The sequence below is a fragment of the Dendrobates tinctorius genome, unplaced genomic scaffold (genome assembly GCF_039654945.1).
Source record: "Dendrobates tinctorius isolate UK_male_01 unplaced genomic scaffold, ASM3965494v1 ptg000151l, whole genome shotgun sequence".
NCBI classification, from domain to species: Eukaryota; Metazoa; Chordata; class Amphibia; order Anura; family Dendrobatidae; genus Dendrobates; species Dendrobates tinctorius.
The window spans coordinates 7,316,440-7,332,176 of NW_027361818.1; the positions used below are offsets into that span (position 1 = coordinate 7,316,440).

General features: G+C 48.4%; 1 protein-coding gene across 1 annotated transcript in view; it reads left to right on the forward strand.

The window, feature by feature from the left end:
* CHD3 (chromodomain helicase DNA binding protein 3) overlaps nucleotides 1-15,737 on the forward strand; it is a 96,477-nt gene that overhangs the window by 57,429 nt on the left and 23,311 nt on the right. Inside the window, exons 15-22 of the mRNA XM_073547040.1 lie at nucleotides 2,323-2,523; nucleotides 2,599-2,736; nucleotides 2,842-2,963; nucleotides 12,853-13,026; nucleotides 13,491-13,632; nucleotides 13,810-13,941; nucleotides 15,327-15,444; nucleotides 15,524-15,648. Of these exons, the coding sequence (XP_073403141.1) occupies nucleotides 2,323-2,523; nucleotides 2,599-2,736; nucleotides 2,842-2,963; nucleotides 12,853-13,026; nucleotides 13,491-13,632; nucleotides 13,810-13,941; nucleotides 15,327-15,444; nucleotides 15,524-15,648 (1,152 nt within the window). The remainder of the gene's footprint in view (nucleotides 1-2,322; nucleotides 2,524-2,598; nucleotides 2,737-2,841; nucleotides 2,964-12,852; nucleotides 13,027-13,490; nucleotides 13,633-13,809; nucleotides 13,942-15,326; nucleotides 15,445-15,523; nucleotides 15,649-15,737) is intronic.

The following is a 15,737-nucleotide window of genomic DNA, read 5'->3' on the forward strand; positions in this document are numbered from 1 at the left end:
CGGTAAGTGCTGCTGGCTGCAGTGCGGCGTCAGACACAGCCACTAAGCGATAGTGCCATGTGAGACGTGACACCATCGGACGCTAGTGTAGAGGTGCGGTGTGCACTGTGGCCTATGGCTTGCCACTGACTGGCGCTGACTCTTTCCCTAGTTCCCTATCCACATGCGTAATATCAGAGGGAGGGGAATCTTAATAAGTCAGTCACCAGAATCATACATCCATCACCATTCACACATCTAGCAAGAAGTGTCTATACTAGCACATGGCCGAGAGGCCATGCGGGCCTTTTATAGCCGTGCGCTGCTGGGACCTTCCAGATCTCTGAGATGGACCAATCAGATCTGGAGAAGGACCTGAGCACGTGACTCCCGACCTCCAATGGGAGATCGTCTCGTGAGCATGCTCAGTGGAGGGGCAGAGGGACTTGGCCTCAGGAATGGCTTGCTGCAGAGCAGCATGTGAGGCTCTGGATTCCTGTCATGCCGCTGCAGGAATCCGATGCCTAACACCTGGTGTACGAGTCTTCACCTGGAGTTGTGGAGGAGACAGCCAGCCTTCCTCGAACTGCCTCTGCGAGGAGTTCCATCTGCCTCGTTAGTGCCTCCTGCTGCTGCTGGTGTTGTAGCTGCTGTACCAACCGCTTATTTGTTTCTTGCTGCGCCATTTGCTGCTGTTGATTTGAGAGTTGTTGCTGTTGTTGCACCTGGACCAAATTCTTTACAAGCTCCTCCATGCTGTCAGACTTCCCTCCTGCAGCCGCTTTAACCCAGGACATGCAGTATCGGCAGTAACACTGCCTCTTGGGATTCGTGCCCGCATTCTCCACCAGTTGTAGAGATCTGTACTCACTCGGCTGCGGTTGAGCTAGGCACGGGAAGCAGTATTGTTGAAATGTCCAAGCAAGTTTATTAACACTGCATAAACTGCTCTGGTTAGGAAAAACAAACAGCCTTTTCCGGCACAAAGTGAAAAAACAAACAGAAAAACAGTCCATATAGTACTGCGGGTCCACCCGCTCAGGTCAGTGTCTTTAGCAACACACACTGGAGGTTCTCCACACCTCCAGCCACAGACACTGTATGAGAGATTCAGCCTCCATTTTATCTGCTAAACCACACCCCTGGGGTTGGGATATGTGAGCGGTTATTCCCACCTATCTCTTATGACCAGTCGTAAAACCCAGCCTTGTAACAGCCAAATAACTGTCAGCACTATATGTGCTGGAGCATGCTTCCAAGCTCACATCACCGCAGCTAATGGCACATATCTTTCCTCAAGGACTCATCCGGCGGCCATCTTACAGAGGTTAGGCACTGAACTTAAAGGGGGAGTAAAGGACAGGACGGGATCTGCTCTGTATCCCAGCATGACATAATGTATAAGGCAATGTTCCTCGTCCCAGGGCCATAGCTTCTGACTCTACGGCTGAGCAGTTTACATTTCTGAGACCTCTATTGGGTGAATGGGGGTCCTCTGACCCCGTATTTGCCAATCTGCAAGGAGAGAGCTGTAAAACACTTGTAGTTTTCATAACCCTCACATGTATAGCTTACAGTTTCCAGAACAATTCAGAAGACGAATCCCCCTATATCAGTGTCAACCACAGTATGCCCCCCATAATATTGCCAACCACAGAGTGTCCCCCTTATAACAGTACCAGCTTCACTGTCCCCATATAACTACCAGCTTCAATATGTCCCCTATAACAATGCCAACCACAGTGTGTCCTCCTTATAATAGTACCAACCACAGTGTGTCCCCTTTATAACAGTACCAACCACAGTGTGTCCCCTTTATAACAGTAACAACCACACTGTGTCCCCCTTATAACAGGACCAACCAGTGTGCCCCCCCTATAACAGCACCAGCTTCAATATGTCCCCCTATAACAGTGCCAACCACAGTGTGTCCCCTTATAACAGTATGAGCCTCAGTGTGTCCCCTTATAATAGTATGAGCCTCAGTGGGTCCCCTTATAACAGTACCATCCTCAGTGTGTCCCCTTATAACAGTACCATCCTTACTGTGTACCCCTATAACAGTCCCAGCCTCAGTCTGTCCCCCTGTAAAAGCACTGGCCCCAGAATTGTGAATGGAGCTGCTGTACAATGGCTGCTCTCCATTCTCTGCATCAGTAGGATGTTTGTGTCTTTTATCACCTTTAGACAAGCGCACCTGTGTCCTGATGGATTGGGGGGCTGCATAGACCATCATTGCACCCCTCACCCTGGGGTCGCAGGTTGTGCACCTTCGGTGTAAGGCCATGTTTGATGCTGAAGTGGAAGTGAATGGTGGACCTTATGAATTTCCTTTCTCCACAGGGACATACGAGGGGTCCTTTCCTTGTTAGCGCCCCATTATCTACAATCATAAACTGGGAGCGCGAGTTCCAGATGTGGGCCCCCGGCTTCTACGTGGTGACCTATACGGGGGACAAGGACAGTCGGGCCGTCATCCGAGAGAACGAATTCTCTTACCAAGATAACGTCATAAAGGGTGGGAAGAAGGCCTTCAAGATGAAGGTGAGTTGTGTGTTACATAATTTTACCAGTCCTCGTTTTCTTGCTTATTATTTATCCTTTTTGTTTAACTTCCAGGCTCAGGCTCAAGTGAAGTTTCACGTTCTTCTCACCTCATATGAGTTGGTCACCATCGATCAGGCTGCCTTAGGATCAATACGTTGGGCCTGTCTGGTGGTGGACGAGGCTCATCGTCTCAAGAACAACCAGTCGAAGGTGTGTATCTTAGGAGTTGTGGCAAGGAAGTAGTCAGCGTATTTTTAAATGGGGGCTTAAAAAACATCAGGATGGATGTGTTACTCTATATTTTACTATTTGCAGTTTTTCCGGGTGCTCAATGGATACCAGATTGATTACAAGCTGCTCCTCACAGGAACCCCTCTTCAGAACAACCTGGAGGAACTCTTCCATCTTCTCAACTTCCTTACTCCGGAGCGATTCAAGTGCGTATTACAATGGATTGCTGGCTGCTCTTTAAAGGGTACCCCTGTCACTTGCCAAAATGTATATATTTTGTATACCTGGTGTAAACGCCGCTGTTCTCCTGAAACCGGCGTTGTTTTTCTTTTGCTCCTGCGCCTCTCCATTCCCGAGATATTGCCAACTCTTCATTGTATATAAAACCAATCTTCTTAGCCAACTGGGTGTGTTTGTCAAGAAGACGCCCACAGAGAAGAGTTGGAGACCACATCCAGTTGTCTAAAAAGACTAGATTTACGTACAGGGGAAAAGGAGTTATATCTCAGGAACGGGGAGGAGCAGGAACAAAAGAAAAGCTATGCCAGATTCAGGAGAACAGCGGCATTTACACCATGTGAAGAAAAAACATATAAACTTATGGTAAGTGAATGTCTTAGGCTACTTTCACACTTGCCTTTTTTTGCGCCTACATGCGCATGCGTTTTTTTCCCCTATATTTAACATGGGTGCGCATTGTCATGCGTTTGTATGCGCATGCGGTTTTTTGTAGTCTGCGCCCGGGCGCACAAAATGCATCCTGTTGCATTTTTTGTGCGTCCGACCTGTCTCAAAAAAACGCATGCGCACACAATGCGCACAAAATTCACCCAAAACCCATTAAAGTCCATGGGAGCGCTGACGTACGCATGGTCCTGTGTTGTGAGTTCATTTTCCGGTCCACCAGTTGTGAGTTCTCCTTCCAGGCTCCCTCTGGTGGTAACTGGAGGTAGTGAGGCAGATTTAATCAGTAGAGATCTGCCACCTGATAATGAGGATGATGATTGGACCTCAGGAATCTCAGATTGGATTTAAGACAGCCGACGCCCTAGTCTGGTGCTGGTGATTCCTTCTGGCTTTTCAGGTCCTGGTTTTCAGCTCTGTTCCAGTCTTTTCAAGCTAAGTTTTTCTGCTAATGTTCACACTTGATTTTGTTGGTCTATTCAGTTTTTTGTGTGGTCAGCCAGCCCCGGCTGGGGCTGTGCTGAATTTCCACTCTTATTTATCTGTATTTGCCAATTTGCTTTTTTGTCCCTTATTAGATTGGCTTCTTTTTGCTCTGTCTCAGAATATTTCAGAGTGCTGATATAGTGGGAGAAGTCTAGTGACTTCAGGGTTAATTTTGCTATCAGAAGTGTTGGACTTTATTTTTGTAGGGTTTTTTGCAGATTGCAGACAGTGTCTTTCCTTTCCTATCCTTTCTAGTTAGTTTGGGCCCCATCATTTGCTCAGCCTATTTTCCTGCCTGTGTTTGTGCTTTCATCTTGTTTCACCGTCATTACATGTGAGGGGGCTGTCTTTCCTTTGGGGTCTGCTCTGGGGCAGTTAGTTTTCCCCTTTTCTTGCTTTAGGCTTATTTGGTCCTCCGGCTGTGACGAAGCGTCTAGGACCATCGTAGGTACGCTCCACTGCTGCTGCTAGTTGTTGTGGTTAGGATCAGGAATCTGCATAGTTCCTCTCTGGTTTTCTGTGACTTAGCTTGTTTAGTCTTTTCCTCCTCGGTGACCCATTCATAACAGTCATGCGCATGTCAGCGCAAAAAACCACATGCACAAAAACAAGAAAACGCATTAAAAACGCATGATGCGTTTTTATGCGCGTTTGCACTGCGCACGCAGCGCAAAAAACGCTAGTGTGAAAGTAGCCTTAAAGGGGTCTTTTTCGATTATGAGATAAACATAAAAAGTGACATTAATTAACTAACACTTTTCTCAAATACCTTTCATTAGCAAATCAAATGATTTATATCAGTATTACAGGGGCTCAAGATTTACTTTCATTTTAGCAGAGCAAGTTGTTAGGATGGCGGAACGCACCAAATAATAAAGATGATAATGAGGTGCGTTCGCAGCCTGGGGTCCACCATGCAGAGATGTAGAACTGCTGCTCGGTAATGTTGGAGGTTATATGGCAAGTAAATGAACACTTGCGGGTTAGCGTCACCCGGTGTGTGCAGGAGCGAGTTCTGTTGATTCACAGAACCGCGGTGCCTCACAATGTAAATGCCGAAGCCTGTTAAGCTCACAGGGCTCAGCCGGATGAGCGCTAGTATACAGACACAGGACTCTGCCCCAAGGACACAGGGTTAGAGTCCCTCTAGTCCACTAGCGCTCAGCGCCGCTGCAGCGGAGCCAGCAAGAGACAAAGAAATAACGCAGTAGTGTGCACTGCACCGCTCTGGCGGAAGCCACTAACCACCCAGACTAAGGAGGAAAGCGCTAGACCTGCGCACGGCGCCGCGCTCGCGGATGCAGCCACTAGGTGCCTTGTGCTGGATGGCACAATATGGCACTGAGAGAGATGCTGTGATTAGGAAGCACTGTGGCGCTAGGCTTAGCCACTACAAGGCACTGACTCAAACTAGATAACCCTACAACATGCGTATCAAAGGGAGGGGTTTCATGATAAGTCATTCACCAGTTCCATGCATCCATCATCACACACACAAGTTATAATAACTGTCTATACTAGCACATGGCCGAGCGGCCATGTGACTCTTTTATAGCAACGTCCTTCTGGGACCTTCCGAATGCACCAATCCGAACAGGAACGGACCTACGCATGTGACCTCCGATCTCCAATGAGAGGTCTTCCCACGGGCAAGCTCAGTAGGGGAAAAGCAGGACTTATTCCCAGGAGCATCTGCTTGCTGCTGACTCACGCATGATACAATAGCAGAGCCAGAAGGAGCAACCAAACACCTAGCATCAGCCTGGGCAAGACGCCGGGACCGACGTCTCTGCTTAGCAGGAATCTCTGCGGCTGCAGAGGACATGGCTTGAGATTCCCCCTGTGCAGTGGGGGAAACTCGACGCCTAACACAAATTTTTTTGCGCAGAGTCAAATTTTTCCTCGCCTCTAGCTGGGGACTGAAATATTGTTATATAATAATAATAATAATAATAATAATAAATTTTATTTCTATAGCGCCGACATATTCCGCAGCACTTTACATTTCAGAGGGGACGTGTACAGACGAAAGACATTACAACATAACAATAATCACATAGATCATAACAGATACCAAAAGGAATGAGGGCCCTGCTCGCAAGCTTAATCAACCATGTGATATGATGTTCCTGTGTGTTATGCAGCATTAAAGCAGGATACAGATACTTAATCTGCAAGAGGACATGCTTGTATAAGGGTTAATCTTCTAGAGGAGGACATAGCTGCTTGTACAAAGTCAATTTACTCTATCGCTTCATTGGGGTACACAGAAACCATGGGTGTATGCTGCTGCCACTAGGAGGCTGACACTATGCAAATAAAAAAAAAAGTTAGCTCCTCCTCCGCAGTATACACTTCACCGACAGGAAGTAAGATATCCAGTTTAGCTTAGTGTCAGTAGGAGGTGGACACGGGTCTTTCATTAGACCCATATCTACCTCAGTGTGCGTTTTTCTTTCAGGTTCCGGAGGGATACAGAGTGAATAGTCACATCTGTAGTCCCACAAAGAGACTATGAGTACGGTGTGTACTGCCACCCCGTATCCTCATAGCGCTGCATGGCAGGACCAAGAGCCTAGCATGGGCGCTCAGCACATATGGTCCTCGCCCCCCATCTCCCACCCACTCGCCTACAAGAGCCTGTCGGATGAGGCGTGGACATCATTCTGACGGATCAGACAGCGTTGGATTTTAGCGGTACTCAGCAAACGGATCACAGATGGGCCCCCGAGTCGCGTCCTCAGCAGCTTCATACGGAGGCGGTGCACCACAGAGCGGTCGCTGTGTCAGGGCTGCGAGACCTCTGCGCCGCCCCGCGCCTCCCGGCGGCCTCCGCATTTACGCCAGGACCCGGCTTCACAGCTCTTCCGTCTCATCTTTAGGCGACCTTCCCTCCCGCCTGGCCAGCGGCGGTCCTCGGGAGCGGTCGCCGCGGAAGGGCTCCGAGGCCTCCGACCCGCGCTGACAGGCGGCCGCCGCAGTTAATTTAGGCCCCGGCTTCAGTTGCGGCCTTGTCCTGCGTCACGGCCACGCCCCTCCCGCCTTCAGTCATAGACGGGCTTCTTTCCCACCCGTTTTAGGCCCGCCCACCGGCTCTTCCCTGACTAGCCTCTTCTATTACAGCGGGCAGTGCCATCTTCTCTCTAGGCGATTAGCTCCGCCCATCTTCCCTGGGAGCGCGCTCCTTTTCTTCTCCCCTCAGGCTGCCGCCATATATTTATTTTTTTCTTCAGCCTGTCAGCGGACTCCTTTCTCTTCTGCTGGGGCATGCAAGCCGTACGAACCGTGTAGCATCACTTAGTGGGGGTATCACCGGACCGTGAGTAGCTCTGCATCTGCAGAATGACACCTCTGTCATTCTGTCCCCCAACCTTCCGGCACTGCTTCAGGGACCTTACTTCATTATGTCTATCCCTATCTGTTCGTGCTCGTCCTTAGTCTCCCACTTGCACTTTAGTCAAGTTCTTAACGTGCAATCGTACTCTGCCTAGACTGCAGCAATCCCATTCAGTCCGTCGCCGCCCGGGAGCCATCTATTGCTTCACGTGGGAGTGAACCCCCCCCCATTCCTGGCTGGGCTTTCTCTATCACAATCAGTGGCAGAATTCACCAGGGTGGCTCAGTCCCTAGTGGCCGTTCTTGATAAGGTGCCCCTGGACACTTCTGCAGGATCCAGCAGGTTACAAGAGGCCCAATCTAAGCCAGCCATCATAAGCCGCAAAAGGCCCAGAATCCTCCACTCGCCCCATCTCACTGCATAGTCCTTCCCAGCAGTCTAGTCAGGCGAGGCGTTTTCAGACGCGCCATCCGAACAGATTTTACAGCTGGATTCGGACCATGACGCGGACATGAAGGTTACGGTACAGAACCTCATTGCAGCGATTAACCACACCTTCGAAATCACAGACTCCCCTGCGAAATCCTCAGATCAGGAGGTTTCATTCAGACGGGCAGAAACACCTTCCAGAGTCTTCACTTCGCACTCTGAGTTGGGCAAGCACCCTGCCAGGGAAAGAGAAAATCCGACCAGGCGCTTTCAAAAAGGGAAGCGCCTCGGCGTGCTGTATTCATTTTCTCAAGAGCTCACCGACAACTGGTCGGCTTCCCCCTCTGTTATCGCTCCCGTGTCCAGACTATCTAACAACATGGTCTTTCCGTTTTCAGGTGTGGCGTCTCTAAAGGATTCTAACGACAGGATCATAGAATCTTTAGCAAAGTCAGCATTCGAAGCGGCTGCAACGGTGCTAAGCCCGGCCTTCGCTTCCACTTGGGTAGCAAAGGCCATAGCTACTTGGGCGGAGGATCTCCGCCAGGGCATTCTGGATAGAGCTCAACCAGAGCGATTGGCCGAGCTAGCCAACCAGATCTCCCACGCGGGGGTTTATCTGGTCTCGGCCTCCTTGGATGCCGCATCCTGCGCTGCTCCAGCGTCCAGCAACGTGGTTGCAATCCGGAGTACAATTTTGCTCAAAGCTTGGCAGGCGGATTGGTCTTCAAAAAGTTCCTTACCAATCTGCCTTTTCAGGGAGTGCGTCTTTTCGGATCCCAGCTGGACCAGACTATTAAGACGCCACTGGAGACACAAGCTCTCTTCTCCCTCAGTCCAAGCCTTGTAGACCCCCTCAAGGCGTCAGTTTCGGCCCTTTCGGTCTTCCGCTGCTTCGCAATGGCAGAATACTCTTCCAACCAACAAAGGCCGCAAGTACGCCAGGATAGAAACAAGGTCTCCTTTAGGCCCACTCCCTCCTGGCGATCTCACCCAAGGCAGATCCTCCAGGTCCAGAACTGGACGGTCCACATCAGCATGACTATCAACGAAACCCGAGGCGCCTTCCCAACTGGGCGGTCGACTCCTTTTTCTTCTCAGACTTCTGGCTTGCCTCAGTAGAAGACTCTTGGGTCAGGGAGGTTGTATCCTCAGGATACAAGATAAAGTTTGCTTCTTGGCCCTGGACCCTATCTTAGTTCCGGGTTTTCTTTGCATCCATCGCCTCCCTCCTTAGTTCCGGGGTGATCGTGCCCATTCCCGAGTCAGAATGTTTCACATGGTTTTATTCAAACTTGTTTGTAGTACTGAAAAAATGGCGGCGCGGTCCAGCCATCCTGGACCTCAAGTTACTGAACAACAGAGTCCGCCTACGACATTTCAGGATAGAGTCTCTTCGTTTAGTAATCGCTTCCATGGAAGCGCAGTAATTCATGTGCTCAATAGACATTCAAGATGCCCTTCTGCATGTTCCCATCTTTTCCGGGCATCAGAGATCCCTACATTTCGCGATTCACCTGGACCAATACCAGTTTGTCGCCCTGCCGTTCGGTCTCGCCGCCGTACCCAGAGTATTTACAAAGATCATGGCGGCGTTGATGGTCTTGTTAAAGATCAGAGGTCTCGTCCTCTTTCCGTACCTCGACGACATTCTGATCAAAGCTCTGTCTTTTCACCAGTCTCGACAAAGTCATACCATCGTTTCCGACACCCTGTCCAATTTCGGGTGGCTTGTCAACAAAAAAGAAGTCCTGCCTTGTTCCGACACAACGTCTTGTGTTTCTAGGCCTATCGTTCGACACCCGTCGATCGAGAATTTTTCTTCCACAAGAAAAGATGATATCTCTGCGGCGAGATGTACGATCACTGCAGAGCACACAGCCTCCATCACTCCGGTCAGCCATGAAAGTCTTAGGAAAGATGGTGGCGTCGGCCGAAGCGGTTCCCTTTGCCGAATTTCACCCAACACCGCTTCAACAGACCATCCTGTCTCGGTGGAACAGGTCTGTCCTTTCCCTAGATTGGCCAATTCTCCTTTCGCCCCGGGTCAAACAATCCCTCAATTGGGGGCTGACGTCACCTCTCATTCCTCTCGGCAGGTCATTCCTCCCGATTCACTAGCAGTTTGTGACAACGGATGCCAGTCCTCTCGGCTGGGATGCAGTGTTTCGCAATCACACTGTTCAGGGTTGATGGTCGACTCAAAAGACAACCTTGCCCATCAACGTCCTCGAGATAAGGGCGATTTATCTATCTCTCATTCACTGAGAAAAGGCTCCTCAGCGGTCGGCAATCCGAATTCAGACAGACAATGCCACAGCGGTGGCATATGTCTATCACCAAGGGGGGACACGAAGTTCCTCAGCTAGCGGTAGTGTCCAAGATTCTTCACTGGGCACAGGTATCAGTCCCAGCGATTTCTGCGGTGCACATTCCCGGCGTGGACAACTGGGCCGCCGATTTTCTCAGCCGCGAGAGTCTCGCAGCGGAAGAGTGGTCCTAACATCCGGGCGTCTTTCATCAGTTTTGCCGTCGTTTGGGGACTCCGGACGTACATCTGCTGGCGTCTCCCCTGAACGGGAAAGTCCCACAGTTCGTATCCAGGGCCCGAGATCCTCTCGCAGTGGGCGCCGATGCTCTGACCACTCCCTGGTCTCAGTTCAAGCTCCCCTACCTGTTCCCTCCCCTTCCTCTTCTTCCCAAGCTGTTGAAGAAAATCAAGGCGGTAGGGGTCCCAGTCATCCTCATCACTCCGGATTGGCCCAGAAGATCTTGGTTCGCGGACATCGTCAACCTGCTCGCGGACGCCCCCTGGAAGCTTCCAGACAGAGCAGATCTGCTGTCTCAGGGTCCGATTTGCCATCCCAATTCTCAGCCGCTCAATTTAACGGCGTGGCTGTTGAGACCGCAGTTCTGAAACGGCCAGGTTTTCGGATCCGGTTATTCACACCATGATCTGGGCTAGAAAGCCTTCGTCTTCCAAAATATATTATCGTACGTGGAAGGCCTATTTCACTTGGTGCAAGGCCAATGACATTCCGCCCATGTCCTTTTCACTCCCTTCTGTCCTGGCGTTCCTCCAGACAGGCCTTGATACGGGCCTTGCCCTCAGCTCTTTAAAAGGTCAAGTCTCGGCGCTTTCCATTCTGTTCCCGAAGACGTTGTCCTCCCTTCCGCAGGTCAAGACCTTTCTTCAGGGAGTGGCTCATGCGGCACCTCCGTACCGCGTGACTGTGGATCCATGGGATCTTAATCTGGTTCTCGAGGTTCTGCAAGGTCCACCCTTCCAACCTCTCAGGGAAGTTTTTCCTATTCTCTCCTGGAAAGTAGCGTTCTTGGTGGCCATCACCTCCATCCGGCGCGTGTCGGAATTGGCGGCCCTTTCTTGTCGCTCCCCTTTCTTGGTACTCCACCAGGATAAGGTGGTCCTGCGGCCTCCGCCCTCTTTCCTTCCTAAGGTGGTGTCCACTTTCCTCCTGTATGAGGATGTTGTTCTCCCGTCCTTTTGTCCGGGTCCAACTCATCCTCTTCAACGCTCCTTGAACAAGCTTGACCTGGTCAGGGCGATGAAAGTCTACCTCGCTAGGACGACTCCCTTGCGGAAGACAGACTCTCTTCGTCATTCCAGATGGTGCACAGAAAGGTCAGCCGGCCTCCAATGCTACTATTGCTCGCTGGATCAGATCGGCAAATTTGGAAGCCTACCGGGTCAAGCATCGAGTGGTCCCTCCTGGAATTAGAGCTCACTCTACCCGGGCAGTGGGTGCCTCCTTGGTGGTGCACCACAGAGCTTCCGCGTTGCAGCTTTGCAAAGCTGCAACCTGGTCTTCTGTTCACACGTTTGTGAAATTCTACAGGGGTCACACCTACGCTTCGGCGGATGCCAGCCTAGGTAGAAGGATCCTGCAGGCAGCGGTGGGGAGTCCGCTGACCTGATGGAAGTTTGCTTTCCCTCCCCAGGGACTGCTTTGGGACGTCCCATGGTTTCTGTGTCCCCCAATGAAGCGATAGAGAAAACAGGATTTTTGGGTTGCTTACCGTAAAATCTGTTTCTCGGAGCCTTCATTGGGGGACACAGCACCCTCCCATGTTCTGCAACTCCTGTTATTTGCTATGTGTCTTATGATTACAGTTGAGTTGTCTGTTTATTCTCTATTCTGTTGTTTCTCCTACTGCTTTCTCACTAACTGGATATCTTACTTCCTGTCGGTGAGGTGTATACTGCGGAGGAGGAGCTAACTTTTTTTATTTGCATAGTGGCAGCCTCCTAGTGGCAGCAGCATACACCCATGGTTTCTGTGTCCCCCAATGAAGGCTCCGAGAAACAGATTTTACGATAAGCAACCCAAAAATCCTGTTTTTTGTTTGCAAAGAGATAATATTCTAGAGGAGGACACAGCTACTTAGAAAATGGTTAATCTTCTAGAAGAGCGCGTAGCTGCTTGTACAGAGTTAATCAATTAATCTTCTAGAGGAGTATATAACTGCTTGTACAGAATTAATTTTCCAGAGGATGACATAGCTGCTTCTACAGAGTTAATCTTCTAGAGGAGGACATAGCTGCTTGTACAGAGTTAGTTTTTCTGGATGAGGAAATAGCAGCTTGTACAGAGGTAATTCTCCAGAGAAGGACGTAGCTGCTTGTAAAGAATTAATATTCTAGAGGCAGACATAGCTGCTAATAAAAGGGTTAATCGTCTAAAGGAGCATGTAGCTGCTTGTACAGAGTTAAACAATTAATCTTCCAGAGGAGGACATTGCTGCTTGTATAGAGTTAACCTTCCAGAGGAGGACATAGCAGCTTGTACAGAGTTAATCATCTAGAGGAGGACATATCAGCTTGAACAGAGTTAATTCTCTAGGGGAGGACACGGCTGCTTGTACAGAGTTAATCGAGGACACAGCTGAGTTTACAGAATTAATCTTCCGCAGGTGGCAAAGCTGTTGCTAAAGGTTAACATTCTAACTCATCAGCACCCCACGATTGTGCTGTCAGGGCGCCAATGCGTGGAGCTTACAGAGGAAGTCCATTCTTTCTGTAAAACCCCTAAGATACTTTGGGCACTATTAGATACAGCAACTAAGGGATTAAGCAACCCGAATTATTATTGTTGAGGTTTTTTTCGGCATTCTATAACTTTAGTTTCTTATACTTGCAGTAACCTAGAAGGATTTTTAGAAGAATTTGCAGATATTTCCAAAGAAGATCAAATCAAGAAGTTGCACGACCTCCTGGGTCCCCACATGCTGCGCCGACTGAAAGCCGACGTGTTCAAGAACATGCCGGCCAAGACAGAGCTGATTGTCCGGGTGGAGCTCAGTCCCATGCAAAAGTGAGTCCCCCCAATAGATGCCATGACACAGACGGACATTGCAAGGGAAAAGACCAATGCATAAAAATAGCGCACACCTAAATATGAAAAAAAATTATATATATATATATAAATATACACATATATCAATAATTTTATTCAAATACCAGACCACAAGAAGACACATACATGATAAAACACCATTAAAAAACTACAATGACAATAACACATCACCCAAGGTCCTGTGCTTATAACAAGTGGTATATAAACCTCCTATATGACACAGACATATGTATGATAAAATGACCAAAACACATTTTTATGCATTGGTCTTTTCCCTTGCTTTTGTCCTTGCTATTTGTACAATGAACTATGCAGCACCCTATCAGCTAGTATTACCCTATTGGTAGTGCTCCTTATAAATTTACTGTACAGACGGACGTTGCATCTCCTCCGATATAATCATCTGTTCCCGTTTCCCACAGAAAATATTACAAGTTTATCCTGACCCGTAACTTCGAGGCTCTGAACTCACGAGGAGGAGGGAATCAAGTGTCGTTACTGAACATCATGATGGACCTAAAGAAATGCTGCAACCATCCGTACCTCTTCCCTGTGGCTGCAATGGTGAGATGCAATTTTTTTTTTCAATTTTTTCTTTGCAACATTGAAAAATAAAAATTCACTGACACAAAACCCTCAGCATGGTGGAGCCTATGTGTACATGTATTATCTATATGTAATACCGTGTACATGAATTATCTATATGTAATGCCTGTAATGATCTTTTCCTGTTCTGTCAAGGAGTCGCCCAAACTTCCGACTGGTGCCTACGAGGGAGGCGCGCTCATCAAGTCCTCCGGGAAACTGCTCCTCTTACAGAAGATGCTTCGGAAACTGCACGAGCAAGGACATCGAGTGCTCATCTTCTCCCAGGTCTGGTCCCCAATGCCATGACATGCAAACTTTTCTGAGGCCATGATGCCTCCTCAACGTTTGCAGCCTTGTTTCCGGAAAAAAATAAAAATAATCTTTGTTTTACCAGCGATCATTCGCGTCTAACAGGCATGGGTGGATCGGAGCTCCACCTGCTAATGTTAACCAGTGAATTGTCGCTGTCAATCAAAAGCAGCGGCATTCAACATCCACCGACAGGAAGCGCGTCATTGATCAAACTCATCGGCGTAACTGTCACATGATCGTAGGGCGCCGATGGGTTGTCATGACAGCCGGGTGTCTGCTGAATACCCCTCTGCCTGTCATCACTATCCTCCTGTGTCCGGTGTTCATAGGAGATCGTGATTTATGCTATACATAGCAGGGCTGATGCACTGCTATGTACGGCATAGGTGATTGGACGATCGCAGCTTCAAGTCCCCTAAGGGAACTGTTAAATACAGTAAAAATAAAGTTTTTAAAAAAATATAAAAAAAATAAAATAAACACAAAAGTTCAAATCACCCCATTTTGCCCCATTAAAACTAAAACAGTATTAAAAAAAATCCATTTGTTATCGCTGCTTTCAGAAGCGTCCTATCAAAATATAAAGTAAGTTAGTCTGATTGATAAACGACGTAAAAAAAAATCAAAACTCCGGAATTACGGTTTGGTGTCTGTAACATTGCAATGAAAGTTATCAAAAAATCTTATCTACCCCAAAAATTCAATTGGTAAAAACGTCAGCTCAGGGCGCAAAAAAAAAAAAATCAGCCTTCACCAAGCCCCCCAATCCCGGAGAATGAAAATGTTACGTATCTCTTAAAATGGGGACAAAAGCAAATTTTTTTATTTATTTATTTTTACAAATTTCTGCATTTTTTTTTTCATCACTTAAATAAAAAAGAATCTATGCATGTTTGGTATCTGTGTACTCGTACTAACCTGGAGAATCATATTGCCAGGTCAGATTTACCACAAAGTGAACGTGGTAAATAAAAAACTCAAAAAACAGTTGTGGAATTGCACGTTTTCTGCAATTTCACCACACTTGAAATTTTTTTTTTCCCGTTTTCCAGTACACTATGTGGTGAAAGCAATGGTGTCATTCAAAAGTGCAACTTGTCGTGTAACAAACAAGCCCTCAAATTGTTAGGCGCTGGACAGGACCCCTGTGATCCGCCTCTTCTTGATTAGACGGCCTGGTCAACTCTGTCGATGCTGACGTCAGGCCAGGTCGAATAATTAAAAGAAGAGCGGCAGGTAGGAGGCAGTTCACAACGCTCCTATCAGATTGGACATGGCTGCTAGACCAGGGTCTTTTTAATAGATTGTGTAAGATGAGCCAATGTTCCCAGCCATTCACTTGCTCTACTTTTTTGCAGATGACCAAGATGCTGGACTTGTTAGAAGACTTCCTGGACTACGAGGGCTATAAATATGAGCGGATAGATGGTGGGATCACCGGCTCGCTAAGACAAGAATCTATTGACAGGTTTAACGGTGAGAACGCGTTCCGGCCACCATTCGGCTTTACCCTCTGAGATTTTCCCTTGTCTTTATCCGCCCCTCTGTTTTGTAGCTCCTGGAGCTCATCAGTTCTGCTTCTTACTCTCCACTCGCGCTGGGGGCCTGGGGATCAACCTGGCGACTGCGGACACCGTCATTATCTACGATTCCGACTGGAACCCCCACAACGACATTCAGGTAGATACAAGACCCCTCCAAATGATTAACACCAAGAGTGACTTTGTAGCCACACGTCAGTTTGCTTGGTATGATCAATATCATCCCTT